Here is a 27,925-nt window from a genome sequence, read left to right as displayed (position 1 = left end):
AGAGAGAGAGAGTAAGTTACATTTATAAAGACAGGTAAGTCTAACAAATGAGGACTGAGACCTCTACAACAGGGTTTTTACGCCTGAAAGCAGGTGCATGATTTAACAAGCAGGTTGTCAGTCTAGATTTTATGCGCAGATGGAGAAAAAGCGCAGAATTTTTGTAATGAGATGAAAAGCAGGAATAATAAGAAAAGATGAAATGAAAGCCTGCTCACAACCCCGCCCAGCCTTGCGAACTGGGTATGGTGGATTAAGAACCCGGTTCAACGCTCGAGCAAGCGCTCTCCACTCAAGGTGTTCACAGCAACTGATAGGAACTCATATGGGGAAATTATAGAAAAGAAATAATAAGATAAAGAGAATAAATTTCAACGCACCTCAATAAACGGAGCCCCACATACAGTACCTCAGAAAAGTGGATCTTCCGACCAGTGTTTTTGTTGACGCCGCAACCAGATGATGTAGCTGCTTCGCAGAGACGTCTTACTGCACAAATTACAAATAAATTTTATTCTTCGATTAGAAAACCCAAGCGCTTTCAGAGCCCTCCGAAGAGAGTCCGGGATGAAACCACGCACACCTACCTCAACCGAAAAAGAAACGACCTGCCACCCGTTTGCTCGGCATTGATCGGCCAGATCCGCATACCGCCTGTCCTTCCGCGAGTTACTGACACTGAATCTGTCCTCAGCACAAACTGTCAACTCCATCCAGAATACAATCCTACGACTCGTAGAATACAGAACTATATCTGGTCTTAGGGTGGTAAGTGCAACATGTCCTATCCTGTATCATGTTATCCTTTCACCCATTCACGGCATAGTCCTTCCCCTGCCTGTCGCCATGTATAGACGGTACGTGACCTCTCACTACCCCCGTGCTACGCACGATACCATGCTCTGCTGGGCATGGCCTCCCTGACTCTTCACTATATCTACACTCATCTGTCTGTAAAATAAACTACTTCCTTATGTCAGTACATGACACAACATGGTGTCAGAAGTTAGTCAACCAGGTCTACACTTCGAGTAGAAATGGCCAAGTTCGCGCCGCCTGCAGACTTTGATTTCTCCATTCCAGATGCCTGGCCGGCTTGGAAACGCCGGTTTGCGAGATATCGCCTCGCCTCAGAGCTCAACGCGAAAGACGAGAAAGTGCAAATCTCTACGTTGCTCTACTCGCTGGGCCCTGAGGCCGAAACTGTCTTCGATCAACTGGTATTCGACACCGTTGGAGACGAGGACAAGTATGACAAGGTCATGACGAAGCTGGACGCTTACTTTACGCCAGCATTGAACGTGTTTCACCAGAGGACCATCTTCGAACAGTGCGTCCATCTTCCAGGAGAGTCCGTGGAAGAATTTGTTCGGAAACTTCACGCAGCAGCGAAGTTCTGTGACTTTGGTGACCAGAAGGACAACAGAATTCGAGATCGCCTCGTGGCTCACATTCTGGATCGTCAAGTCGCCAAGGAGTTGCAGCTGATTGAGCCCGCAAAACTCACCCTCACGGACGCAGTTCTCAGGGCCAGGCAGGCCGAGAAAATTTCCGGAGACGTTGCAGCGCAAGCCGCCAGGCCGCAGGTCAATGCTGCATCCCGCTTTGGAGGAAAGCAGCCAGATGCAAGGAGTCGCCGCCAGCGCAGCGGCGTTCCGTCGAAGCCTGCACCAACGCCGTCCACGCAGAGGAAGAGCGGCACTGCAGCTTCAACATGTCCGTGGTGTGGCCACGCTGGTTCGCACAAGAGTAACCGTTCTGCGTGTCCTGCGTTTGGTCGCAAGTGTAATTCATGCGGCAAGCAGGGCCACTTCGCCGCCGTCTGTCTTTCCACTCCAGCAACCACGCGTGGTGCCAGAGCTGTCGAAAATGAATCGCTCGCGTCCCCGTCGCCATTCATGGGTGGTGTTGCAGAGCTGTCATCCAACGCCAGTCCTTCCCAGTCCACCGACGCCTGGTCAGTAAGACTGCCTGTTTGCTCGACAAATTTGATATTCAAGATCGACACAGGTGCAGATGTATCATGTATCACGCACTCCACGTATCAGAATCTCGTACAACGCCCTGTACTCACACCATCCACTACCAAACTCCTTGGTCCATCTGGTGCACCTCTGTCCATCAAGGGTCAGTTCACTGCAGACACCATACACAAGAGTGAACTGTTCTCTATGGAGATCGTAGTTATCGATGGTCCTGGATCTACCAATCTGTTGAGTCGCAGAGACTGCCTCCGACTTCGCCTGATCCAGCGTTTAGATGCAGCAGAATCGTGTACCAGCAAGCCAGCACAGCCCATCGGTTGTATGGTTGGGCCCCCAGCTGATATCAAGCTCGTGGACGACGCCACGCCGTACCACTGTGGTGTTGCCCGCCGTGTGCCTCTGCCTCTACAGGACAAGGTCACAGAAGAGCTCGCACGTATGGAGGAAATGGGCATCATCGTCCGGGAAACGGGTCCCTCTGACTGGTGCTCTCCTATGGTGCCGGTTCGTAAACCAAATGGTCGTGTACGGATCTGCGTAGACCTAAAGAAGCTGAACGGCAACGTGAAGCGCGGGCACTTCCCTCTTCCGACAGTTGAGGACACACTGGCTAGGCTCGCCGGATCTACTGTCTTTTCCACGCTGGATGCCAACAGCGGCTTCTGGCAAGTGCCTCTCACGGAGTCTGCATCCAAGCTGACCACGTTCATCACGCCTGTGGGTCGGTTCCGATTCCTCCGGATGCCATTCGGTATAACCTCTGCACCGGAAATCTTCCAGCGACGCCTGCAGGACTTCCTCTCCCACGTCAAAGGTTCCGAGGTATTCATGGACGACGTTCTGGTCCACGCCGCTAACGAAGCTGAACACGACCACCGGCTGGACACAACGCGCCAGGTCCTTGCCGACGCAGGCATCACTCTGAACCCCGACAAATGCCACCTCAAGCAGTCGTCAGTCAAGTACCTGGGACACATCGTCAGCGGGTCCGGTGTGAAACCCGACCCCAGCAAAGTCTCCGCCATTGACGACCTCAAGGAGCCTACGAATGTTCCTGAGCTTCGCCGTGCCTTAGGTCTCTTCACCTACGTCGCCAGATTCATCCCGGAATTGGCTACGATCTCAGCGCCCCTCCGTCAGCTCCTGCACACCGACACTGATTGGTTTTGGGACTCCCCGCAGCAGGACGCGTTCCGTCGGCTGAAAGAGCTCGTCGTTTCAGCCCCGTGCTTAGTGCACTATGACCCCAAGCGTCCCATCATGGTCAGTGCCGATGCCAGCAGCTATGGCATTGGTGGTGTTCTGCTCCAGAAGCACGATGGCGACTGGCGCCCAGTAGCCTACGCCTCCCGTTCCCTGACCAAGACGGAACAAGGCTACGCGCAGATCGAAAAGGAATGCCTCGCAGCGGTGTGGACGTGCGAGAGGTTAGACCAGTACCTCTTCGGCGCTCCCAGGTTCATCGTGCAGACGGACCACAAGCCGCTAGTGCCACTGATCAACACCAGAGACCTGGACAAGGTCCCCATCCGATGCCAACGAATGCTGCTCCGCTTCCTCCGGTACGAAGTCCAAGCCATACACGTTCCCGGCAAGGATCTGGTGGTGGCTGACACGCTTTCACGAGCGCCAGCATCGGCATCAGTTGACAACGTTCTGCAAGACGACATCGGCATGGTTTTATCAACCACTGCCGAAGATCTCACAAGTCCATCCGTTCTCGCCGACCTAGCCAAGGCTACGTCTGAAGATCCTGTGTTATCCAGTGTGATGCGCTACGTCATCCATGGCTGGCCTGCTACCGTCCCTGACGACATCAAGCCGTTCCATCGTGAGCGAGGCCAGTTGTCTCACATGCAAGGTGTATTGTGCCACGGCTTTCGCCTGGTTGTTCCGTCCGTGCTACAGCCTGAGATCCTCCAGAAGCTGCACGATGGTCACCAAGGTGTCACGAAGAGTAAAGCCCGTGCCCGCTTCTCGTCGTGGTGGCCAGGTATCTCTGCCGACATCGAGGTGTACGTCGCCAAGTGCACTACCTGTATCAAGCAGCGTCATCAGTCTCCAGAGCCTCTTCAGACAACTCCGTTCCCCGAGCGTCCGTGGCAGCGTATCGCATCGGATCTCCGTGATGTCGACGGCCGCCAGTACCTGATTACCGTCGACTATTTCTCCCGTTACATTGATGTCGCTTGTCTCTCATCGACTACGTCACGGGCCGTCATTACTCATCTGAAGAGCATATTTGCTGCCCACGGTTATCCGGACATCTTCGTCAGCGATAACGGGCCACAGTTCGCTTCCGACGCCTTTGCACAGTTTATGTCGTCGTGCAACATCACGCATCGGACCAGCAGCCCGAAGCATCCTCAAAGCAACGGCGAAGCAGAACGCGCTGTGCAGACTGCCAAACGACTCATCCGTGCGCCAGGTGATCTACAGCAGTCCCTCCTAGCGTATCGCTCCACACCCCTGGCCAACGGCTATTCGCCCGCCGAACTATTGTACGGCCGCAGGCTCCGCACCAATCTTCCGTGCCCACCTGATCTCCTGCAACCCTCCTGGCCAGACATCACCGCTCTCCGGGCCAAGGAGCAGGAGGCTAAGCATCGGCAAGAAGATCACTTCGATCAACGCTTCGCAGCAAAGTCGCTCTCCCCTCTGCCACTGGGAGCGAAAGTGTGGGTCGACGACAAGCGCGAGGGTACAGTGGTTGAGCAACTCACCGATCGCTCCTACAACATCGCCACCTCATCCGGTCTTCTGCGCCGAAACCGCCGTGCAGTGAAGTTGCTCCAGCCAGTGACTCCTCCCGGACCGGTGCCAGCAGTACCACCGGCCGCGCTAGTCCCGCAACAACAGCCTGTGCCTACGTCACAGCCAACTCTCCGTGCTCGCAACAACATCCAGCCACCGCAGAGATTGATCGCTACCATATAACTCTCTCTGGCTTCATGCTATTGCTATTGCTCTCCCGCACATTGCATAGTTCTGTTCTATGTGCCCGGCTATGTACAACCCGTACATGTATCTGTCTTGCCTTTTCTCCATAACAGTTTCCCAGCTGTTGTGTTTTTGCTCTCTTTAATTTTTTTTCAAAAAGGGGGAGATGTCCTATCCTGTATCATGTTATCCTTTCACCCATTCACGGCATAGTCCTTCCCCTGCCTGTCGCCATGTATAGACGGTACGTGACCTCTCACTACCCCCGTGCTACGCACGATACCATGCTCTGCTGGGCATGGCCTCCCTGACTCTTCACTATATCTACACTCATCTGTCTGTAAAATAAACTACTTCCTTATGTCAGTACATGACACAACACAACACAGCTAGGGAAAGAAATCTTTGCACTAACTGAGTCGACAAGAAGTTTCCAGTCTGAGGCCGCTGACAGGAGATCAGTCGTAACCAACTTTCGTCTGGGCTGAACGCGAACTGGCTTCTCTCCCGCCTTGCAAAACGAGATGAAGTCAAGCTCATTTGAATTTTCGGTTTGTACGGTGTTTGCAGCAGTGCGGATTCGAATCTCCTCACGCATGTTCCTGACGATGACCCCGAGTACGTTGTCGTGCCTCCAGGTGTAACGTCCCTGGTCCAGCGCTACGCGACAAGCGCCAAGCACGTGGCGCGTAGTACAGGCCCAGGTACGGCACAAACTACAGTACGGATCCACTACGGTGTTTCCCCAACGGCGTAGGTTCGTCGGAGAAGGTAGCACGTCGAGGGTTGATGCAAGAAGAAATTTCAAATGCTTACCAGTACCACCGTACAAAAGGGATTTCCACGAGAGGTCCTGCCACGTCACCGATGTCCACTCCAACCACTTGCCTTGCACCTGAAGAGTCTTCAGCCTCAAAATCTGCTCCTGCGCGTTGATCTCCTCAAATGTTTGAAGGAGATCCTTCCTCGGGGGTTTGGAATGCTGCTTCGGAGCACGAGCACCCAACCCTGCACGATGACTTGAAGATGACGGTGGACGGAGAGTCCCTGAACCTACTGATGCCTCTGCACACTCCAGCTCTATTGTCGCCGCATATCGCTTTGTCAGCTTCGCATCCTTACTCCGACGCAGAGTGTACAGCGCCCTCATGCGCGCGTCCCCACTCGATCGAAGAATGTGCCATTTGATGGACTGGCACTTTTTCCACACCGTAGGAAGGTAGTGGAGGCGTAAGCCAAAGCGTTTGCGACTGCCAATGAAAAGAATGGCAGAGTTTGCGCATCGAGGTAGGCCTGACCATTTCTTCAGAAATGGTAAACACATAAAGTGCAGTTCACGTACAAAACCTTGTGTGAGTTCAAGAACCTGGAAAGACCAAGAAAGCTTGGGCACTACAAGATGGTGGTAAAGCCATAGCTTGTGGTGGTCTTGAAGCCAAGAGCCATCTACTTTTTGCATGAGAGATACAGTGAGTTGACGGATGTCTTCCCGCTGGGTCTGCTCAGAGCAATCAGCATGCAGCCTTCGCCCCAGGAAGAGAGAGAGAGAGAAAGAGAGAGAGAGAAAGAGAGAGAAAGAGAGAGAGAGAGAGAGAGAGAGAGAGAGAGAGAGAGAGAGAGAGAGAGACAGAGAGAGACAGAGAGAGACAGAGAGAGAGACAGAGAGAGACAGAGAGAGACAGAGAGAGACAGAGAGAGACAGAGAGAGACAGAGAGAGACAGAGAGAGACAGAGAGAGACAGAGAGAGACAGAGAGAGACAGAGAGAGACAGAGAGAGACAGAGAGAGACAGAGAGAGAGAGAGAGAGAGAGAGAGAGAGAGAGAGAGAGAGAGAGAGAGAGAGAGAGAGAGAGAGAGAGAGAGAGAGAGAGAGAGAGAGAGAGAGAGAGAGAGAGAGAGAGAGAGAGAGAGAGAGAGAGAGAGAGAGAGAGAGAGAGAGAGAGAGAGAGAGAGAGAGGGATGAAGGGGAGGGAGGGAAACAGTAAGAGGGGAGGGGGATACTACAAGGGAAATGAGGGCAACAATAAAAAGTAAAATGTCTTTCTATATGCTGGATTCGAACCCGCAACCCCTGTAAAGCCTAACACGAATGTCCACATGTTGTTGGTAGCTGTTTGCGTGCACTCTAAACCTCAGGGAAGGCAAATGGTTATCAGCAAAGACAAATTCATCTACTTCCGGCCAGGACAACTGTCCCGGACAAGCCAACACAAACAGAAGACAAGTCAGCAAGGTGCACAGCCATGCTGTCACCACGAAAACCTTTTACGTGTGCTGACGCAAATACGAGAATACGAAACCTATCCAATACAAATTTACGTGCAGATGAATAACTCTGGTTATGATGAACCGAATCATACCTTCATTGATGTAGTACTTTCCGTCGGTTCTCAAATCGTCCTTGCCACTTAAAAAGCCATCGTCATCCATGTAGTTCATAGCGTATACAAGTGGTGCTAAGGACATCATCATCTGTTCGCCGCAGCCAGTTGGCATTCTGACCATGTCTTGGATAGTACTTGGTTCCAGCAGGTCTAAGGGAGGCAAAGGCATCTGGTATTGTCCTGCCAGAGTATCAACCACAAACAGCACAGATGCAGCAATGTGCAATAATGGCTTCCGTAAATGTATTGAATACTCTACATCGCACCACTCAGATACACGTCTAGTTGCTTACCTCGAATTAATACTCTACACAGCATGGAGTTGGGAGTAGCTGTCGCGGGAGGGGAGATGTCGACAACGATCTCTTCCTCCTGCGCTGCTGGATTTCTCACCACTGCACACGAAGGAGAAATTGAACACAGTTCAAGAACAGGTTGAGTCAGTGCAATGGAAACCATGTACCTGCGGACTGTCACCAGATCATGGTCACAATTACGTAAAGTTTATATCCGAGGCCATCAGGGATTCTCAGAATGTCTGCAAATAGCCGAAATAGAAGGAGAGAAGAGGAGAGACGTTACCGTCCTGCTTCTAGAGCGCCCATACTAAGTTGCCACCTTGTGGCTACCTACTATGCGTCAGAAGGACAGTCAGCTTACTTTCCACAAGTGATGGAATGGGGTTGCCCGGCTTGAAGAAGCGGAGAGCACAGGGATTGTCACTGACGGCACCTTTGTACGGGCAGTGGGATCCTGAATGCATGATCGATACAACAAGAAAGAAAATACATTGTTGTGAGTTAAACGCTGTTCAGTGAAAAACAACACTCAATGAAGTAGGTGCTGTAGAACGAGTAATTTTAGCAACGTAAAAACCCTAGCGAATTGAGCGATCGACTCATTTTCGCTAAAATTAATAGTCGCTAAAATTTCCCGTTCTACAGTATTTTGATGATAGCTTGCATGCCTCTCCTCAATTCAATTGGCTGTCTTGACATGCCACCAGGTGCAGAAATAAATAAATGCCACCTTATTGGTAAGACCCTAGAAATCAAGATTCGCTAGTGCTTTCGGTAGAGAATTGATATTGCTTTCGGTAGAACATGTTCTAATAAAGGTTGGGGAGTTGAGGTGCTTGCAAGTCAAAGCAATGGTGCAAAAAACAAGACTAGTTACATCCAGGCCATTGCATATGTTTCATTTCTTCGCACACATCCAAATGGCCTCGTGTTCCAGTTGGACTCTAGCAACCATGAAGAAAATGAATTTAGACAATGGCATAACTTCACTCATGATGAAAGGATTCTGATCTTTCTCTGCTTACCATGACAGTGGAGTGCAAAATTCATACCCTGTTTGAGCTGTTGCCATGGGCTGTTTCCACGGAATCTCGTATTTTTTGTAGGATCACCTCCAAAAATGTGTAGACTTCATCTTCAGTTCCTTCGCAACAGTTCAACTTCAAGTTTGATTAATTTTTTAATGTAGATCATACAATAGAGGACTCCCAGCATGGCTGTGGATGATGGAACAGTAAAACCTGTAACTAAAGACCACCGTGACTAGCGACCAGCCTGGTACTACAGTAAAACCTGCAACTAAAGACCACCGTGACTAGCGACCAGCCTGGTACTACAGTAAAACCTGCAACTAAAGACCACCCTGACTAGCGGCCAGCCTGCTACTACAGACCACTTCGCCAGGCACGGACGGTCTCACATTCATAATATATGGTTGTGCGGTGCAAACCTCTAACTAAGGACCACCTGCTACTAAGGACCGCTTTCTCTGATCCCAAGGGGTGGTCGTTAGTCACAGGTTTTACTGTACTTCAGGAAAGCCCTACCGTGGTCTAAGAAAGCTATCAGTCGAACAAAACTAAAACTCAACAATGCACCTGCTTACAGTGTGTAGCTTTCCTTGACTGCCACTGCCTTTGAGAGAAGGGGGGGGGGGGCTTGGAGACTGTCCAGAGTACAACGCAAGTATCTGGGTCAGCAGTTCACTGAACATTCTGATACTACGCTGACGCTAGCCTTCACCTTGCAAAATACCATACAGCTTGACTAGATACGAGGGCCTGTCATCGTTATCAGCAGTTGACAAGAGCAACACGCCTTACAGGGCAATATTCACGTATAGAAAAAGACAAAAATGGTAAATGCACTTACCGACGATGACTTTAGAGGAATCCGTCGCGATCAGTCCTCTCCATGTTACTTCACAAATGTAGTCATCCTGTTCGGATGCTTGAATCTGGAATTAAAATTACCAAAAACCACACAGAGGATACGCAACACAAAGTTCAATATGGGAATCTCACCATTATAGTGCATAGTCTCTTGTCAAAGTTGCCAATTATTAGCTGAAGGGACACAGCATGCCTCTTGCTCTGTGTCTTTTCAATAAGCTGTGGGCTGTCAACAGTGAAAGTGTATAGAACCAGTGTTGCTGAATATAGAGGTCAGGTAACCATGGTAACCATGGTACCGTGTGATCAGAACACCTGACGTATCGTTCAAGAAAACAGAATCAGAACTTAGCTCAGTGGTTAGAGCATGGCTGGTCTCAAGCCAAGGTCCCTGGTTCAAATCCTGGTGGTGACAGTCATTTGTTTCTTCAGACTTTTCCCGTTTGTCTCTTTCCCTCAAACCAGAGAATAACTATGATGACAAATAAACTTTGAAGAACAGTCAGACACAATGCATTGCCCACACATCATACACAGTCAGACACAATGCATTGCCCACATATCATACACAGTCAGACACAATGCATTGCCCACACATCATGAACAGTCAGACACAATGCATTGCCCACACATCATACACAGAAGATACAGGAACACATACTGATGGAACTAACCGAATTCACTCGGAGCATTGGACTAGTGCGCTTCTCCAGGGATCCCCGCACCTCTCTACCGCTCCTGCGGACCCAGAGGTATGTGGCGGTGTCATCGATAGGCGAGTTTACCAGAAGAGACTCAGCAGTGCATTTCAAAATTAGGTCATCCTCTCGCTCGAGGAAGACAATCCTCGGAGTCACACGTACGGAATGCACTGCACCAGATTAACAACAGAACCGTTTCAGTGTTGGTATTGACAACAGGTGTTCACTACCTAAGCTGACCTTGATTGCATCATCCTTGCTTGATGACTGGATGAAAGCCTCGTACATCTCAAAGCACCTTTACAGGAGGACATTAATTTTGCACACTGGATGTTCATCAAAGTTAATGCACATAATCAACTACTTGCACTTAGTGAGAAGACCTAATACACCTCGTAAAGGGAGCATATGAATTACAAACATAGTCAAGCACAACTTACCAGGTTCACCCTGCTGAGGCAAGACACCTGTGCACACAAGGAAAGAAAACACCCGCCACCATACTGAACAATTTCAACACGCACTTCCTCTTGTTCTATTCTAAACATTCGGTAAGTGCCTGTCACTACAATGGATGTGTGAAGTTCAACCAATCTCGACTCGAAACACACAAACGGTACAATTCAAGCTCTATAACTATACCGCTGACACGTGTCATGAAGCAAAATGTATTCTGAGTGGATATGTGCTAAGCATTTCTTACGCTCTGTGCAGTTCTGTCCGGTGTGAGATGGCGGGCACTCGCAGTAACAGCACAGGACTCCTTCGTGCGGCGTTCCTCCATTCTGGCAAATCCCCTCCGGACATTTGACATCGCCTGTATATGGGGCACAATACACGAACCGGCTTTGCAAAAGCATATGCGACTTTACAAGGCTGTACGCGTACAGAGAGCGAAGCATGCCAGCATCTGTTCTGTTCTTGTCCGAAGATCTCAAGCGAAACCTGACGTACCGGACTATAAGATACACATATTCGCACATACTGAATAAACAATTATGGACTTCGCGCCACTGCATCGTTATAATTATAAGGTACACAGTACCAGTACACAGACCATCACTCAGATCCTAGTGGTACTGCACATCACATAAAGCTATGCATGGTCCAACACACCAGCCAACACAGTAGTACAAAGCTATGCATGGTCCAACACACCGGCCAACACAGTAGTACCAAGCTATGCATGGTCCAACACACCGGCCAACACAGTAGTACAAAGCTATGCATGGTCCAACACACCGGCCAACACAGTAGTACAAAGCTATGCATGGTCCAACACACCGGCCGACACAGTAGTACCAAGCTATGCATGGTCCTATACACCGGCCAACACAGTAGTACCAAGCTATGCATGGTCCAATGCACCGGCCAACACAGTAGTACAAAGCTATGCATGGTCCAACACACCGGCCAACACAGTAGTACCAAGCTATGCATGGTCCAACACACCGGCCAACACAGTAGTACAAAGCTATGCATGGTCCAATACACCGGCCAACACAGTAGTACAAAGCTATGCATGGTCCAATACACCGGCCAACACAGTAGGTTCCAGGTGGCATGCGGGTAGCGCTGGCTGCAAACACAGCTTCCGACACATACCATCGGGATTAAGTGGAATGTTCACAGACGCATGGGCCTCCTCGCCTTCAGCCTACAGCCGGACAGAAAACACCAGGAAAACGCATTGTACATGCTGCATGCCAACAGGCTATAGGAGTACTCACAGAACTACATGTATGTATAGTCACATACCCCCCCCCCCCCCCCCCTCTTATCAAACCTTTTTGCATGTACAATCTCTTAGTGGACAAACATACATAGAACACAAAAGACCTCTTGTGATCCATCCCTAGTTGTCTTGTGTCTTCTGTCTGTGAAACACTGTGCTCAGCGTATCGAGAACTATTTCAGCAGCTCTTCTCTTGCTACATCTCTGCATGCACATTGAGTGAAACCTGTCTACGACGACCATTGCTCAAGGGACCTTCAAAACGTGGTCTCTGTTACCAAGTGGTCTCCTTATCCAGGGTCATTTGACTGGAAATAGCATCCCTTGGTCCTGGTTTCAGTGGTCTTTTAGGACAGGTGGTCGCCGTATCCGAGTGGTCACCTTGACAGGTTGTACTGTGCATGTACATGTATTTTCAATGTATTTAACGTTCCCTTTCTTCCAATTACCTCAACGAAGACTTCCCTTTCATCTGCATCTCCTTCATGCGTAGACAGTATCTGGCACTTGACCCTGGCTGGGCCGTTAGTGGTCTGCTCCAAAGCCTTGACAATGATGTTCTGAGCCTGCACTGACTCTCCGGCCATTTCAAATGTGCCAATGACGACTTCGCCGCGATTTGAGACAGGGCAGAGTTCAGAACTGATGTCAATCGTCAATTTAACCTGCAGCAGAGAAACGGAAATTGATCCTTAGCCTGAAAATATACAGACCCAAAGAAGTACCATTGATGCAAATTTCTTGGCCAGGAATGCTACTTTGAAGTAGTACATTGATTTTTCAATAAGTACACATGCCTGTAGCGGCACCGACGTGGCCATTATTTTCATACTGTATATTGTACACCCGGGTTGAGTGGAATTATCAGGCAAAATGTTCTCTCCTCCAGAGTTGCATGCAACAATACAGTTATAATGACTGCAAAATTTTTAAGTAGCTATGAAAGGAGAGGAACATGATCCAAGTTTCTGCAAGGTAAACGTGGGGCAATGAAATATTTGATACTGTCCAGATAAACTAGGTATATCTGCGTGAGTAGTGTCAGTCCAGGTGTTGAGCATCGTCTACCGTGAATACCCATGCACGGACCAGCATTGGACTCACCGTGCGGGACGCCTGGTAGAAGTTCCTGATTGTGCAGCGCACGTTGAAGTCCTCGTTGAGGCGAACAGTCTTTGGGCAAGTGGTTGTCACCTGGAGCTGACGACTGACTGTCAGGAGATCAGATCCCATACCGAATCCGTTTTGATCGTGTACGGCCGTCATGAAGATGTGGTAGGACGTCAGTGACTGCGGAACACTCTTCGGTGTCAGAATAGCATTACCAGCTGCATCTCTGTTTTAGCAAAAAAAATATATTATAAACATGAAACGTCATTCTCTGCTTGCCACACTACTCAGCAAGTAATAATAAAGTTCATTAGAGAACTCAACTGGAGCATCTCACAAAATAGACGGTTAGTTAGAACCAACTGCTTAAAACATGGATACCATAATATGCCACAAGCAAACCCGGATATATTGAGCAGTTCTGCTGAAGGTAGACAACAAGCGTAAACCACACATAGCCTTCAAAAACTTCTCCTCTGCCATGCAACCCAAGCAATCTGCATTGAGGGTGCGCCGTTCTTTTGGTAGTGCTATGTCAAGTAACTTACGACACAAGCTCATCGTCGAGTAGCCAAGTTGACCGGAAGTTCTTGCGGGTCGTGATGATGCTAGGATCAAACCGCTTCACTGGAGCTGCGGCAAAGTTGAAGTTGAACGCTCGGGGTTGAGCTGCAGATCTGACACCAATAGGACAGCAGTAGGAGTGCCCAAGAATAGCTCCTGGAGAAGACAGAACAGACATGCAATACAGGATAACATTAGACTTTGCTATAACTTTGTGAAACTCTACTATTTGAAGTACGGTATTAGCTGTTGGCTGCACTTCAACTCTATTTGCTCGTAACGGACTGGAGCCTATATTCCTACTTATAGAAAGTTAAACTCTACTAAGACAGACTTTTCATCATACTAGTTTGTGAGTGAAGTGTGTGTGTGTGAATACAGTGAGGGCTGCATCCCACTAGCCTGTGTTGTTGTGCAGGAAGCGTGAGTTTCGAATTCTGAAGAAAAGTTTGAATGGTCTCTGTTGGTATGGCAACTACACCATAGTTTACTGGTGAAGCACTGCTGGCCTAAAGCGAGGGTATTTCCCCTGGCTAGTGTCATGGTGGTGGCAGTCAATTTTTTCTTCGGGAATATTTCCTTTTCTACTCCTCAACTAGCGAATATTTTCAGCTGACAGTGGCCTCTTTTTAACTCCACGTGATTAACCGATGTGCCCCTGACACTGCATCTACGGGTATTGGCAAGCCTTGCTTCATTGTATATCACTCCACTTCACTGGGCCTCACATGTCATGCCTGGCTTGCACTTTGACGGGGGGGGGGGGGGGGGGGGGTGTCCAGCCAATGCACTCTGCTCTGTGTGACATGTAGTACAACTTGCTGCTGTGATGTTTTTCCACGAGTCGCATTCTCACTGTCAAGCCTTAGTATATTTCACTGTTCTCGAAGAACATTTTCTCAACCACACCAACCCCTCAACACACCTTGCTCCACGGCATTGTGGCAGCTACAGCGTAGAGTGGCAGCTGTGTAGTTGTATCTGAAGGAGTACGTTTCTTCTGCGATTTCGTTGCAGGGCAAACCTTGCAGAGCCCAAGACTTACCAAGGTCGGCAGCATCTACATTGCAGTAAAATAAAGCATACATGATAGGATAACATCAATGAAATAATTATCACATGCAAAATTATGCAAGCAGGGTCTTTCAAAACATGTCTGTCATTCTCATCGGCTTCTCCATTCTTCTACATGAGAATTGTGTGCTTTCATATGTGTGACAGACGGAAATACAAAACTTGCACAACAACTCACTATTCACACAATTGGCCTAATTGCTGCATACAATGGCTTGTACATGCACATTAGAAAATAAACTTTAAACCTGAACCAAAATCACCGTCATTGATTAGATTGCTTCTGGACAGTCATAATTCAGCCCCTCTCCCTCAACTAGACTTACAGTCATTGCAGCGACAGATGCTGCAACCGTTTACGGCTCTCTGGTAGCCACGTCCATCACAAGTCAGATCACAGTCAAGAGGCGGCGAAAATACATCATAGAAGCGACACTCTGCATGAACAACAACACACACACACACACACACACACACACACACGCACATACAAACATACACACACACACATACACGCACATACACACACACACACCCAAATGCGCGTGCGCACATGCACACACATATGCTCACACACACCCACACACCCACACACACACCCACACACACACACACACAACACACGCAAATTATGCACACACACACACACACACACACACACAAACACACACACATGCAGGGCATCGAAAGAGCAATTAGCCCGCATTAGACTTGGGCACTGAATGACACAAAGTGTAGAATGATTTAGAGCTAGTACTCCTAAGAAAGGTACAGATAAACTTCTGGCACTGCAAACTTGGAAGATATCTACCCGAATTGGTGCAGCCATGGACTGGAAAAAGGTTGTGCTGCGACTATAATTATACATTCCGATGATTCGGCCTCTTCAGTTGTGCAAGTGTGTCTGCATGCCAAATTCAGGGCTATTACAATCACTATCCCACTCCGGTTGGTTATATAATTGTCATACTCCGACTGGTACAGGTATACTATTCGCTAATAGAACTGCAACAAATGTATTGAGTCATTGACCCAGCAGAAGTATATGACTACATCAGAGGATAAATATTACCATCGTAATCCCAACACATGTAGTCCAGGGGTGGTCCAGATACAACTGTGTCCGGAATTTGTCCACCAATGGCATTGACACACCACGAGTGGGTGCTGTTCGACATCTCTGATTCAAAGTACCCATCATCGGTGCATCGATATCCCAGTGCCTCTTTCGCAGTCTCCTGACAGCTCCCATCAAGTGTCTGATGTTGGTTTTCTGCACAGTACAGCCGGATATCTCTCTCCAGAAGACGAGTGCAAGGCTTCATCCAACCTGAGAACAGAAACACAGCAGTCCAAAGCAGCAAAGAAGGCAGAATGTCCGCTAAAACTGTGATGGTTAAGACTTCAGCCATTCCTGTCTCCTATAATATTGGTCGGATATAAACACATGCAGGTATGCCTACACACCTATATGACATGGCAGATACACGTCCACATACACAAACACATACGTCACGTACATGATCTTATTGTACTGTGTTTTATTATTTTACTTGGGCATTCCCAACAGACCCTGAGGTCTTCTTTACAAGGTGCCCAACAATACACACACATACACACGCACGCACACCGTACAAACACGCACACACACATATGAAAATTCCGACACTCAATTGGTATTGAACACCAAGAGGTCGTAGAGGGCACCAGAGTGACAACGTGCAAAGGGGATCCAGATCAGTTGCTCACACTCAAAGCGACGGGTGGGCCGCAGCGATGTCTCCTCCCCAATCTGACGCCTCCTACGCTGACCGTCCTTATCCAGAACTTGGCATTCCAGGTCTGGAGAATACAAGATACAAATAATCCCATTGGAAAAGCATGATTCTGTACCACACCACTGATATCCTGCACAGTATAAGCATGTCCAGCCTTTTGTAGCCACATTCATTCAACGTAGGTACATGTAGAGTTTAGAGAGTAAAGAAAGTGCCAAGAGTCGAGATCAATTTCCGATTCCAGGTACGTACGGCTTCGCGATTCTGACCGCAGAACATTGGAGGCAAGCGCAATTCCAGAGTTCTGTACAAGAGTGAGAGGAGAACACATGCATACTGTGTGAAGCAACCAGCAATGGTATGTGACACTCATCAGTGTGAAGCAACAAGCAATAGTATGTATGTGACACCCATCAGTGTGAAGCAACAAGCAATGGTATGTGACACTCATCAGTGTGAAGCAACAAGCAATGGTATGTATGTGACACCCACCAGTGACCAGCCGCTTCTTTTTGAATCAGTATGCTCTGCCATGCAGGATGGCAGCTACTAGTAAGTCCATCATTACATTTAAGTACAGATAAGTTTTGAAGTGTACATGTGATTTTGAAACTCGGATGTTGAGCCATAAATAAATGTGGAAGAGAAAAGGACATATGGATACGAGTTAAGAGTAACTCTCCATCACTGTAACATGATACTATATACAGTCAGAAAGTGCAATAACTAGGCACAAAACTGACAGAGTACTGAAACATTCGACGTCCTGACACCTAGCTTCAACACATCTCCTCAGTTTTGTGCCTAGTTATTGCACTTTCTGACTGTATATAGTATCATGTTACAGTGATGGAGAGTTACTCTTAACTCGTATCCATATGTCCTTTTCTCTTCCACATGTGATTTTGTTGCAAATAACCATTAGGCGCCCAAGATCTAATATCTAAGAGCCTGTAAAATTGATAGCGCATATCGGGGTGACAACACGAATCCCACGATCACACCAGGACTGCTGCTAAAAGCATGTTTGCCGCACATGACAATTACAATTCTAGCACAAGTCAAACTGTCACCGTGGCCTAACGACGATTATGTCACCCCGTGTCCCGACATACCAGGAACATATCGGCCGCCGAATTTCCATGGCTTCCATGACAAACCGGCGAGAAGCTGGAGATGTACTCCTGGATCTGTTGGAAGTAAGTTACATACACGGCACACAATTACACACTTTTAAACACACACACTACAACAGTGGAGCAAGCCTAGTTTGTTGCAACTCTGAGTTTCATGATCATTGCCATCGTCAGGCAACATGAGGACGCTGATGGATATGCCAGTATAGATATTAGTGGCTTTGGGGTGCAGTGCTTTTGCATTAGGTGCTACGTGGGTAGTATGTTTTGCACTGACATTAAAACCAGTTCAGACAAAACCTGTGTACATGCAGCTGGGACAGCCATTGCAGCTCAGGACCCTCACTACTTCACTATGATTGTTCTCCACCTAGGTCAGCTCTCTCTCTCTCTCTCTCTCTCTCTCTCTCTCTCTCTCTCTCTCTCTCTCTCTCTCTCACCATTTGACTATTTGACGCCCATCGCCGGAGGCGATGATAGCGATGCTACAGCAGAAGCCACAGCAGCTTGTGCTGGGATAACACCATTCAACAGCTTGCAAGGCTGAAGAATTGGCCACCACTATTCAGCCTTGTCTACACCACACAGCTATGAAGTAGATTTTTCTGGCCAGTGAATCCCTACTTTTGGTCTTTGTTCATTTTTTCCCACGCACACATCACACCACATAGTCCGGCATACACTGGCTGTTGGTAACCACCCCGGAGAATGAAAGAAAAGTCAGAAGGAGTCTGAGAAAGAGAAGAAAGACGTGTGTGACCATAATCGTCGAGAATCGAACCCGCAACCTCTCAATTGGAAATCGCTGCACATACCACTGCACCATATGGTACACACACACACACACACACACACACACACACACACACACACACACACACACACACCTTCCTGTTCCATGTTGCACTACTCATTCTTTCATACTTTACAGTTAGCCCCATCCCTCACACAAACAAGTCAACAAAGAGGCATCTTTGGATTGAGGAGTGCTGGTTTCGAAACAACTGGTTTGAAGCTCAAAGTAGAGCTGGTGTTAGCTCAGAGCAGAGCTGCTGTTAGCTCAGCAGAGCTGCTGTTAGCTCAGAGCAGAGCTGCTGTTAGCTCAAAGTAGAGCTGCTGTTAGCTCAAAGTAGAGCTGCGGTTAGCTCAAAGTAGAGCTGCTGTTAGCTCAAAGTAGAGCTGCTGTTAGCTCAAAGTAGAGCTGCGGTTAGCTCAAAGTAGAGCTGCTGTTAGCTCAAAGTAGAGCTGCTGTTAGCTCAAAGTAGAGCTGCTGTTAGCTCAAGGTAGAGCTGCTGTTAGCTCAAAGTAGAGCTGCTGTTAGCTCAAAGTAGAGCTGCGGTTAGCTCAAAGTAGAGCTGCGGTTAGCTCAAAGTAGAGCTGCGGTTAGCTCAAAGTAGAGCTGCTGTTAGCTCAAAGTAGAGCTGCGGTTAGCTCAAAGTAGAGCTGCTGTTAGCTCAAAGTAGAGCTGCTGTTAGCTCAAAGTAGAGCTGCTGTTAGCTCAACGTAGAGCTGCAATGCTAAATGGATGTAATATAGCGCAAGGCAGAGCCGCAGCAAATAGCTAGATAACACCAGTTGTGAGAGTGGACCCGATTAGTGGGTACGATAATTATGATGGTGTGAATAAGTTGGATAGGGAGGGATGGTGGGAAAAGAAACACTGCTGAAGCACGATCCGTTGTCTGGAAGAGCACAACAGGGCAAGCAAGATTTGTTTTTCTTTTCCGCAAAATGGGCTGGTGCCATTTGTGATTACGCAGCAAAACAAAGCGCATGACGTCAGTCTTGAATGCAGTACAAAGCAATGCAGTGCAGTGTGTGCGCTAGTTCGGATTGTTGCTAACAAGTACTAGCACAGCTAGTACACCAGTAGATGGTTGCATCACTCTCTCATGCTCTAAGTTATTCGAGCACACTGCCTGACTCACAGTCAACACCAGTACACCTCCCAATTGTGCATCTGAAATGCATTGATGCACTTGACGGTGGTCTGATGTTCCTCAGGAGCATGTGGGACGTGTGAGGGTTTAGCAAATATAGAATAGAGCTTAAATAGGTGCACAAACGTTTCAAACCATTGTCATACCACTTCTGGCGTGAAGGTATCGGGCAGTCCGGCATCTCGCTTCAGGATCATCAGAGCTTCGTCAACAGCCATAAAGCGCACTGTACTGCCAGGCGTAGCCTCGCCTTGGAAGAGCGACTGGTAAGCATTGGTATTTCTGCCAAGCTCTCGCAAATCCAGCAGGCCACCATGGTTCACGGACAACCTTACCTGCATACAAGCAAGTGCAACAGAAAGAAAGTGAGCACTCGCCACAGCAATGTTATCATACCATCATAACATAAGAAAGCTCAGCTTTGCATGCGTAGAGTGATTAGCAACTCGAATTTGAGTTGTGGTGGGTTTGAGCAAAACACAATTGGCTCAAAATTGTACTCAATGTTCACTCATCATCTAGCCAAGCAGATGACAAACTTGAGTGTTACATTCCATTCGGCTATACTACAGTCGACAAAGTAGGTTTTAAAAGTCCTCTACATATGTATACTACAAATACAGCAAACCCTGTAATGGCGACCAGTCGGATATGGCGACCACTTGACTATGGCGACCACTTTTCCTTGCCATGGACGCATTCACATTCAAAACAGCTCGGATAAGCCGACCACTTGCTCAACGTGACCGACGACCGCCCACCCACGGCTGCGTTACACAGTGCAAGTACATATGAATGTACGCATTGCATGGTGCACTATGCATGGTAGATCTACACATCCGTGCAGGAAGTGTAGATGTACATGGTGCATGCACAACACTTGACAGGTCTGAGGGCCCCAGGCACATGAGTCGTGCTAGAGTAGCATAGGTGTGTGCACTGTGATACACTGATCAAAATGATGTATCACATGTGGATATGGCGACGTGACCCACTGAACCTGGATAAGAAGACCACCTGGTCACGGGGACCACTTTTTCTCGTCCCTTGAGGGGTCGCCTTAGACAGGGTCCCTGTACTGCATAGGGCATACTACACTTGACTCCAATAGAATGTGTGTTACGGTGCTATTTAAAGCTAACTACACGTGCAACAAGCAAGAACTCACAGGATTCGGGAAGGCAAATTCGATGGCAATGGTCAAAGTAGCAACGACACACTCACCACCGTTGGCTACAGTATACACATATGCCACAACCTGGACAGTAACCACACGCAAAGACAACAATGGACCATTGAGTTGTTTTTTTCCAGAACCAAGGCCCGTAGGCATGCAGCCAAAGAACACTGTCTCGCGCTTTACGATAAGCAGCATCAATAACACTATGTACTATGTACTATGTACTACGTACCCATTAGGTGAGGTGTCAAAACATGATTTGAATGCGTATTCCACATTGTGAGAGCATGCATGGTATTCGTTGCTCTAACTTTTGTCTTACATTCCTTGTCGCACCCGCCGGCTACCATGGCTCATTGATGGTCTCCCGACATGTAATACATTCCCTTTGACTGTGTGTCACCACCAGATCCTTTTACTTCTAGTGTCCATTTCATGTTCATCTATTGCTCGCTGTAATCAGCATAGCGGCATCAAGGAATTATCTAGCACCAGACCAATAGATAAGGCATCCGTGGCCTTAGACTGCAAGCGTTTCCTTTAGAACTCAATCCCCAATTCAGGGCTATGCCCAGGTGAATAACATTACATGTCATACATTTTCGAGGGAAAATTCATTTTGGGCAACCTTTTCTCGTCATTCTACCCTGGGCACACCCAAGACCCTCAGCTGAGCTCTCACCCTCACGAGGATTTGATTAGCTGGATACCTGGGGAGAGCAAGGCTAAGTGTGTGCGGCAGAAAGCTGACTGCGCATATACCTATCATCACCTTACCGTTAGTACGGGTGACATGTCAGCGGTGACATCGAAATCAACAATAACAGGTTGATTGAGGGCCTGCTCCTTCGTGATCACCTTGACTGTGCCCAGTACCGATGTTAGCTGTACACAGGATACCAAAGCATGAATATCACAGCTTGGTATGTGTGTACATTAAAAAAGAAATGCATGCAACTTTCAGAAGCATATGAATATGCTGGTTACAATTCTTGACGTACAATAATGATATTGAGCAGTCCATTTAGCCGACTGAAATACCAGAACGACTCAAACAGCATGCATTTTGTAGTAAATGTCGGCCAATTGCTAGAATACAATGTGAGAACCAATCTCAATCAGATACTATTGCAGTCCTCTCGACATCATTTTTCCATCACAAAATAATGATAACTGCATATAACTTTCTGTCATTGAATCTAGCTCTTCAGATAATCGCCAGCAGGCTACTTTCCCCTACCTGAAATATGACTACCGATTGGCTGTTGATCCCAGTGACATCCATTTGTATGACGACTCTCTGTCCAATCTGAAAAGATAACAACCACAGTAGGGACACACTAGATACTAATAACCAGGATGCAAAGCACCATCACGGACAAATAGCCACTCAAAAATTTCTCTTGGGTCATCCTGGCCACCAGGAGACCTTGAAAAAACCAATTATCACGCCACAGTCAGTATGAGAAAATGCTCGGGAAATCAATTTCACGCAATGTGTCACCATAATATTAGGGTGAAGCATTCGTACTTGAGCACTACATGTACGTCTACAAAGTCAATGAGCAATACATACGTCATAGTCTCTACACCAAAGAGAATACCAAACGGGAACACAGGACTGTAGTATTCTTTATTTCACCAGTGCGCAGGGGAAACAGCACATGCTAGATGCATACCATAACACAATGTACGACTATCATGAAAATCTGGGGTGGCCAAAGAATGCACCAGAGCATATGTGCATGTGAACACTACATCGACGGCATCCTGTTCCCCCGCACAATCTTACTGAGACTGTAGGCAGCCCGTCTGTGCGACGCAGCGTGGCTTTGATGTTTCCCGAGCAAGGAGTGGACGGATTGATCACTCGCGTGTCCACAGCCTGAGCGTTGTCCATGTCGATTCTTCCCTGTTAGGAGAGAAAGTAGAACACACCAGAATGTTCATGAGCAGCGCAATTTAGACTAGCAACAGACACTGTTGTCAGGATCAAGTATGTATATACACACAACACAGCCTACCATTCAGTTTTTTTTCCTGTAGTGATGTAGGTGCTAGGGGACTGCACTACTCAACTCGTCACATATCCTTAATCAAGTTTTAAGTTTGAAAGCGATAACCACACACATTATTTTTATCAAATGAGAAATGGCAATTCGTGCTTCCCATTGAAGAATGGTTCAATGCAGTGTTCGCAGTCCAAGACAATTCCACAGTGTCCCAAAGAAATACCTTGGTCCAGTTCGTACTTTCACTGGTTCACACGTCAATATAGAAGCACCTGATGTGGCCTGTATAGTTTCTCACCTCAAGAGTGACCTTAGTTGTGTCAAGTGGAATGGAAACAGACACTGGTGAGCATCCACCTCGGGCTTCGTCGGTGACCCCACGCTTCACCTGAACCCAAAACAAAAATGATCGAAAATGTTGAGAATGCTCGAAGGGTCAGCAGAAGCCACTAACTGAATTTGAGCACAGCAAGCGTAACCAGTACGATCTCCTAAAGATATCTCCGTGAACTGCAACTGCATTCGCACAACAAGTCATGGCTATAGGGATGATGGACCAATTGCACAATACAATTAACTCTGGAGGCAGGAATGCATGCAGGCTGCAAGATCACCAAAAAAAAAAAAAAAAAAAAAAAAAAAAAAAAACCACAGCGGACAGTGAATAAATTCCATGCATTCTGTCCACAGTCCTCCAAGGTTGTAATCCGTGTTGCACAAACCAACCTGCCTTACCACAGGCTAGGCAAACATACTCAGCATACGACACTAACAGTTAACATACAAAAACAAATTTCCCGTGCAGGTAAACAACAAACTTCACTCGGACCTGATGGAGTTCGCTACGCAAAACGTATAATTTTTTTCGCCCGGCACTCATAGCAAAACATACTTGTGTTAACTGACTATAAGCGGTGAAAGAAAGCAAAATCTCACACAGAGAATCCCCCCAGTAAACATTACCAAGATTGGTAATCAGTAGCATCCGGCCCTGTACAGATTATTTACATCAACCCCACCACATCACAATTGCACGAAGCCGGTTATGCTTTCCCTTTTCGTACAAATGGGTGATGTTCCCTATCTTTTAGCCACTCAGCTACTAGTAAATCAACCTTCACTGACACGAGATATCAATGATCGAAAAAGCTGTATGAAGGAATTGAGTGCCAATGAAGGTGTCGATTTGCTGACGATGTGCTGCGGCAATACGTCATGGTCAGCTGGAGAGTGCAACTGTGCTGTTGCAGTTGATGTAAAGTAAGCAAAATTTGACATGTACTTCAAATCCCGGGTATTTCTCTTTTTGACATGCACTGTCTCACCTCCTGGCCTCCAGGGCCGCCGGTCTTCAACACTGTCGTTATCACATCGTCACCACTGCGTGGGTCACCAGCACACGTCTGACTACATATCTGAACACAATGAACAGTGGAACAGTGACATTACCGAAATTAAAACAGATTAAGATGCAATGTTACAACGTATTCTTCATCCTCATCTTCTTGTTGCGATGTTGTGTTCAAGGCTGCCGGGGTGCGTTCATATTTGAATACAACGCCGGGCATTGGTGGTAGCATATTACATCATCTACAGTGCTGCTCAATGATACTCGATTCAGCGAGTAAAGTTTGAGCCCTGCTACAGTTCACATCCCTGTGTTCGCAGGTCTAGGGCTACGCAATACCCGGTGCATGCTTGACCCACGCGCTTGAATTTCATTGCGCATCACTGTATAACAAAAGAAAGATGATACCCGCAGTAAAAAGCGTCCAGCTCGCTCAAGATCGGGTACAGTGACACATTGGAAGCAAACACATTTCGTGATCACTTGCTGGAGTGCTACTGTATCGGAGCTTCACAGTACAAAGTGTATTCACACCAGTTTAGACAGAGATTTAAGCCAATCAATCTACATTGATCCAATACAATCATTTCAAATCCGGAGAATAGAACCGACTGGGATATAAGTCTATACCGAACATGCAGAGGGAACAATATAATACCTTCAAACACAGCGCATCAACAACAAAAGGGAGGCTTTGGCGGCTTTGGTGAGCTTGTCTGTCCACACTGCTGCAAATATAACATACCTTAAAGCTAATTGCACCCCCGGGTAGAAAATAGGTCGGCACATCCTCCAGCCGCGGGATAATGCTTTCCTCTGCATACTTGGTCTTCGTCCAGATGTCTTCCGCAGCATTATCGCTGCCGGCCTCAGTCACTTGCAATTTGATGTACACTGCGTCGCCATTCTGGGGGCTATTGCCATCTGGGAAGATTGGCAAAGCCACGTCAAAACTGTCCTCGCCCCCACTCTCCACCTAGAGTTGCAAACAAAGTTAAATCAGAAAATGAAGGAAACGATGCTTATTAGCCATTTAATAGTACTCTTTCAAGGACACTGGTGACAACTAGATCACTGCAGCAGGCTCAAGCATACTTAGGCCAAAGGCTAGTGAATATTGTTGAGCAAGGCTACACTTGTGTGAGGTATAGAGTAGTGGTGTGAAATTTTCCTAGCTTAGCTTTCTATGGCCAGGACATTCAACCGCCATGGTGCCTTTCCACACTTCACAGTTGTCATTGCTTTGTTTTGCATTGCTTAGTAATAGTTAGTATACAATCATTATAACGTCTGCTCTCAGTATCACCATCACTTCAGGGAGTTTTCTGCATGTGTTCTTCTGGATTCTGTTCATTTTGGCTTTCTCTATTTATCGTCATGTTAAATTGGTCTTACATCGTATCGATTCACACTCTCTGGGATGTCAGTGCGTCCAACTATTCCTATGCGAATGGTAGCGCGTCCTTGCAATAGCACCCGTCCAAATGTGTATCTGCGGAAATGGAACACAAGTGGCCAGAATGTTCGGTTAGGGTTAGCAACATAGTGCTGACTGAAAACCAATGTTGGCCAGTTAGCCAGTGAGTTCATACAACAAAATTAATACTTTTCAGAACATGTGACTAATGCTAAAATTAAAATTGACTATTCAATATCTGCACATCACCACCACGTACATACTACACGGATTCTGCCTTTTCAAGATTGCCGAATTTGGAGGCCTCGCGAGACTTCAACATGTATCATGGGTCACAGGCTAAAGCTCTCCATGATAAATAGTAGTAATTTGATACCTCCGGAAATATTGCTGATGACATTGTATCAAATCATGGTAACATAGATTGGTTTGTCAGATGTGTAGTTGAGTACTCTCTTACTGTGCTCTGATGGTAACCCTCACGGTCTGCTGATCCTTCGTCACACATTGATCAGCATCAACAATAGTGGCACTGTACTGTGGCAGAACTGCAGGTGGAGAAAAATAAATATCCGAGTTCAAAATTCAAAAATTCGGTAAAAAGCACATCGCTTGTATGTTGGCATAAGGCATTCCAAAATGTCCCCGATCCAGTCAGCTTTGTCTTCGCCGGACTGCGTTGCAAGACATACAATGGGGTTGGGGCTCGCAACAAACGGCACAATGGCTCTACTAAAGAGGTGAAATGACAAAAACTGTAGCTTACTGAACATGCACATATAGGTTCCTAATGAAGGTGCTTTGGATGGAAGAACAGTTCCCCAAAGGCAAGAGTGACTTTAACATGTGCGATACCCGCAGTGCACGTACAACAAGCTGGCTAAAAAAGAGTCTTTGTGGCTTTGCATAAAGTTTCCTACACTCTCCTCCATTCCGTTGGAAACAGGTAGCATGAAGGTGATGGGCATATACCTAGGAGTCATTGTCGATCAAGGAGTACCAGAAAGGCATGAAGCCATCTATGTATTCGATATTTCTGGAGACTGTATTATTGTACCACAATGAGCGTAACGATTCCACAAAAGGCGATCGTTCAAACCAGGTAACAACAAAGAGCAAACTAAACTCAAAACCAAAACCAAACAACAACTGCACCAGCAAGCTCTTTCCTTGCACTAACTACAAATACATCAAAAACCAAGCAGCAAAATGCAAATCCGCACGCATGTTTGCCGGAACTGAACCTCCGTAGCGCAGCTGATCATTGCGGCTAGCTGCACGGGATGACCTTCCCGCCACAGTAGGGCAAAGAACTATGCATGGAACTAGCAATGAAGGCATGCAGCACACCAGCAAGCTGTCCCTACGCAGACGTCTAGTCTAGCTTGTGCAAGGATGAATAGCATGAGAAACATGATATGACACATGGCTCCTATGATGCATGCAATGTATACAACAATCTAGTCTGGCTACATTGGGTTAGATAAATATTGGGGCTGTCTATATCTATATTTTGGGTCTTCTCACATAGTTTGCAATTAACCTAACGTACCATACTCATCCACTTGGAAAGCTGAGGAGAATTCACTGGAGAACTAAGAGCACAGAAACATATGCAACATCATCAATAGCACCAGCACCAACATTACAGTCATAATGATGCTGTAACATTGTCTCTTCATTCACTACTCTTGTGTGCCACATTGTCACATGACACAAAAACTGACTAGCCAGTATCTATTCAATACCCCCGGGCAGCGTGCATGCCCAGCTATACGTTAACAGTAGAAAAGGGACTGAAGACAATTGGGAACATGCTTTGCTGTCTGATGCTAGTGTAAGCGAATACATGTACAAGCCAGGCAGAGGGGGAAATAGCAAGGTAGATAGTTGCCCTGCTGACAGGTGAAGATCCTATCTTTGCTGTCTGGAAAATGAGACATACTACAGCCGTGGATAACGTTACCACAAGAATGCATCAAAGTCAAACAACCCATGCAATATACCATATCATTGCATGCTCAGCACAAAGTCTTACTCGCAGTCCACAGAAGCAAGAGATCTTATACATGCCAGGCAGTGGGTAGATAGAACGAAGAGCAAACGTTCGAATCGCCATACCGCGGATCTCCCTTCCATTACCTGGGGGAAGCAACAGATCAGAGAAGCAATTGAAGTAGTTTTTTTTAAATCACGGTTCATGTGAGACTCGGCTGGAGACCGAATTTCAAGTTCCGCATCCTCAGGAACGCTACCACCCTCTAGGATCAAGGCACAGATGCAGCTCCTGAGCGGTGGGAGGTGAGTAGATCAGACCCACCACAAAGTTGTCAAAAACCGAAAATCCCATTCACTCCAGGGAAGCAATAAGTCTAGGGGTGAAACGATTAGTTCGAATATTCGAGTATTCGTTCGAAAATTTCAAACGA

General features: G+C 47.2%; 1 protein-coding gene across 1 annotated transcript in view; it reads right to left on the bottom strand.

The window, feature by feature from the left end:
• The window catches only part of LOC135808469 (complement C3-like), a 53,535-nt gene that overhangs the window by 19,023 nt on the left and 6,587 nt on the right, over positions 1-27,925 (bottom strand). The window contains exons 8-36 of the mRNA XM_065321662.1: positions 27,535-27,638; positions 27,049-27,091; positions 25,957-26,044; positions 25,475-25,571; positions 24,825-25,055; positions 24,057-24,146; positions 23,030-23,119; positions 22,512-22,631; positions 21,960-22,028; positions 21,497-21,604; positions 20,708-20,797; positions 19,686-19,874; positions 17,579-17,653; positions 16,716-16,767; positions 16,435-16,527; positions 15,758-16,015; positions 15,012-15,122; positions 14,537-14,671; positions 13,596-13,767; positions 13,042-13,273; positions 12,387-12,602; positions 11,808-11,859; positions 10,906-11,019; positions 10,643-10,669; positions 10,176-10,372; positions 9,482-9,566; positions 7,971-8,063; positions 7,604-7,705; positions 7,287-7,490 (exon numbers count right to left, since the gene is read on the bottom strand). Of these exons, the coding sequence (XP_065177734.1) occupies positions 7,287-7,490; positions 7,604-7,705; positions 7,971-8,063; positions 9,482-9,566; positions 10,176-10,372; positions 10,643-10,669; positions 10,906-11,019; positions 11,808-11,859; positions 12,387-12,602; positions 13,042-13,273; positions 13,596-13,767; positions 14,537-14,671; positions 15,012-15,122; positions 15,758-16,015; positions 16,435-16,527; positions 16,716-16,767; positions 17,579-17,653; positions 19,686-19,874; positions 20,708-20,797; positions 21,497-21,604; positions 21,960-22,028; positions 22,512-22,631; positions 23,030-23,119; positions 24,057-24,146; positions 24,825-25,055; positions 25,475-25,571; positions 25,957-26,044; positions 27,049-27,091; positions 27,535-27,638 (3,537 nt within the window). The remainder of the gene's footprint in view (positions 1-7,286; positions 7,491-7,603; positions 7,706-7,970; positions 8,064-9,481; positions 9,567-10,175; positions 10,373-10,642; positions 10,670-10,905; positions 11,020-11,807; positions 11,860-12,386; positions 12,603-13,041; positions 13,274-13,595; positions 13,768-14,536; positions 14,672-15,011; positions 15,123-15,757; positions 16,016-16,434; positions 16,528-16,715; positions 16,768-17,578; positions 17,654-19,685; positions 19,875-20,707; positions 20,798-21,496; positions 21,605-21,959; positions 22,029-22,511; positions 22,632-23,029; positions 23,120-24,056; positions 24,147-24,824; positions 25,056-25,474; positions 25,572-25,956; positions 26,045-27,048; positions 27,092-27,534; positions 27,639-27,925) is intronic.

This window comes from Sycon ciliatum, chromosome 2 (genome assembly GCF_964019385.1).
Source record: "Sycon ciliatum chromosome 2, ocSycCili1.1, whole genome shotgun sequence".
Taxonomy (NCBI): domain Eukaryota; kingdom Metazoa; phylum Porifera; class Calcarea; order Leucosolenida; family Sycettidae; genus Sycon; species Sycon ciliatum.
Note: the sequence above shows the minus strand (reverse complement) of the source record. Positions and strands in the feature narration are given on the sequence as shown.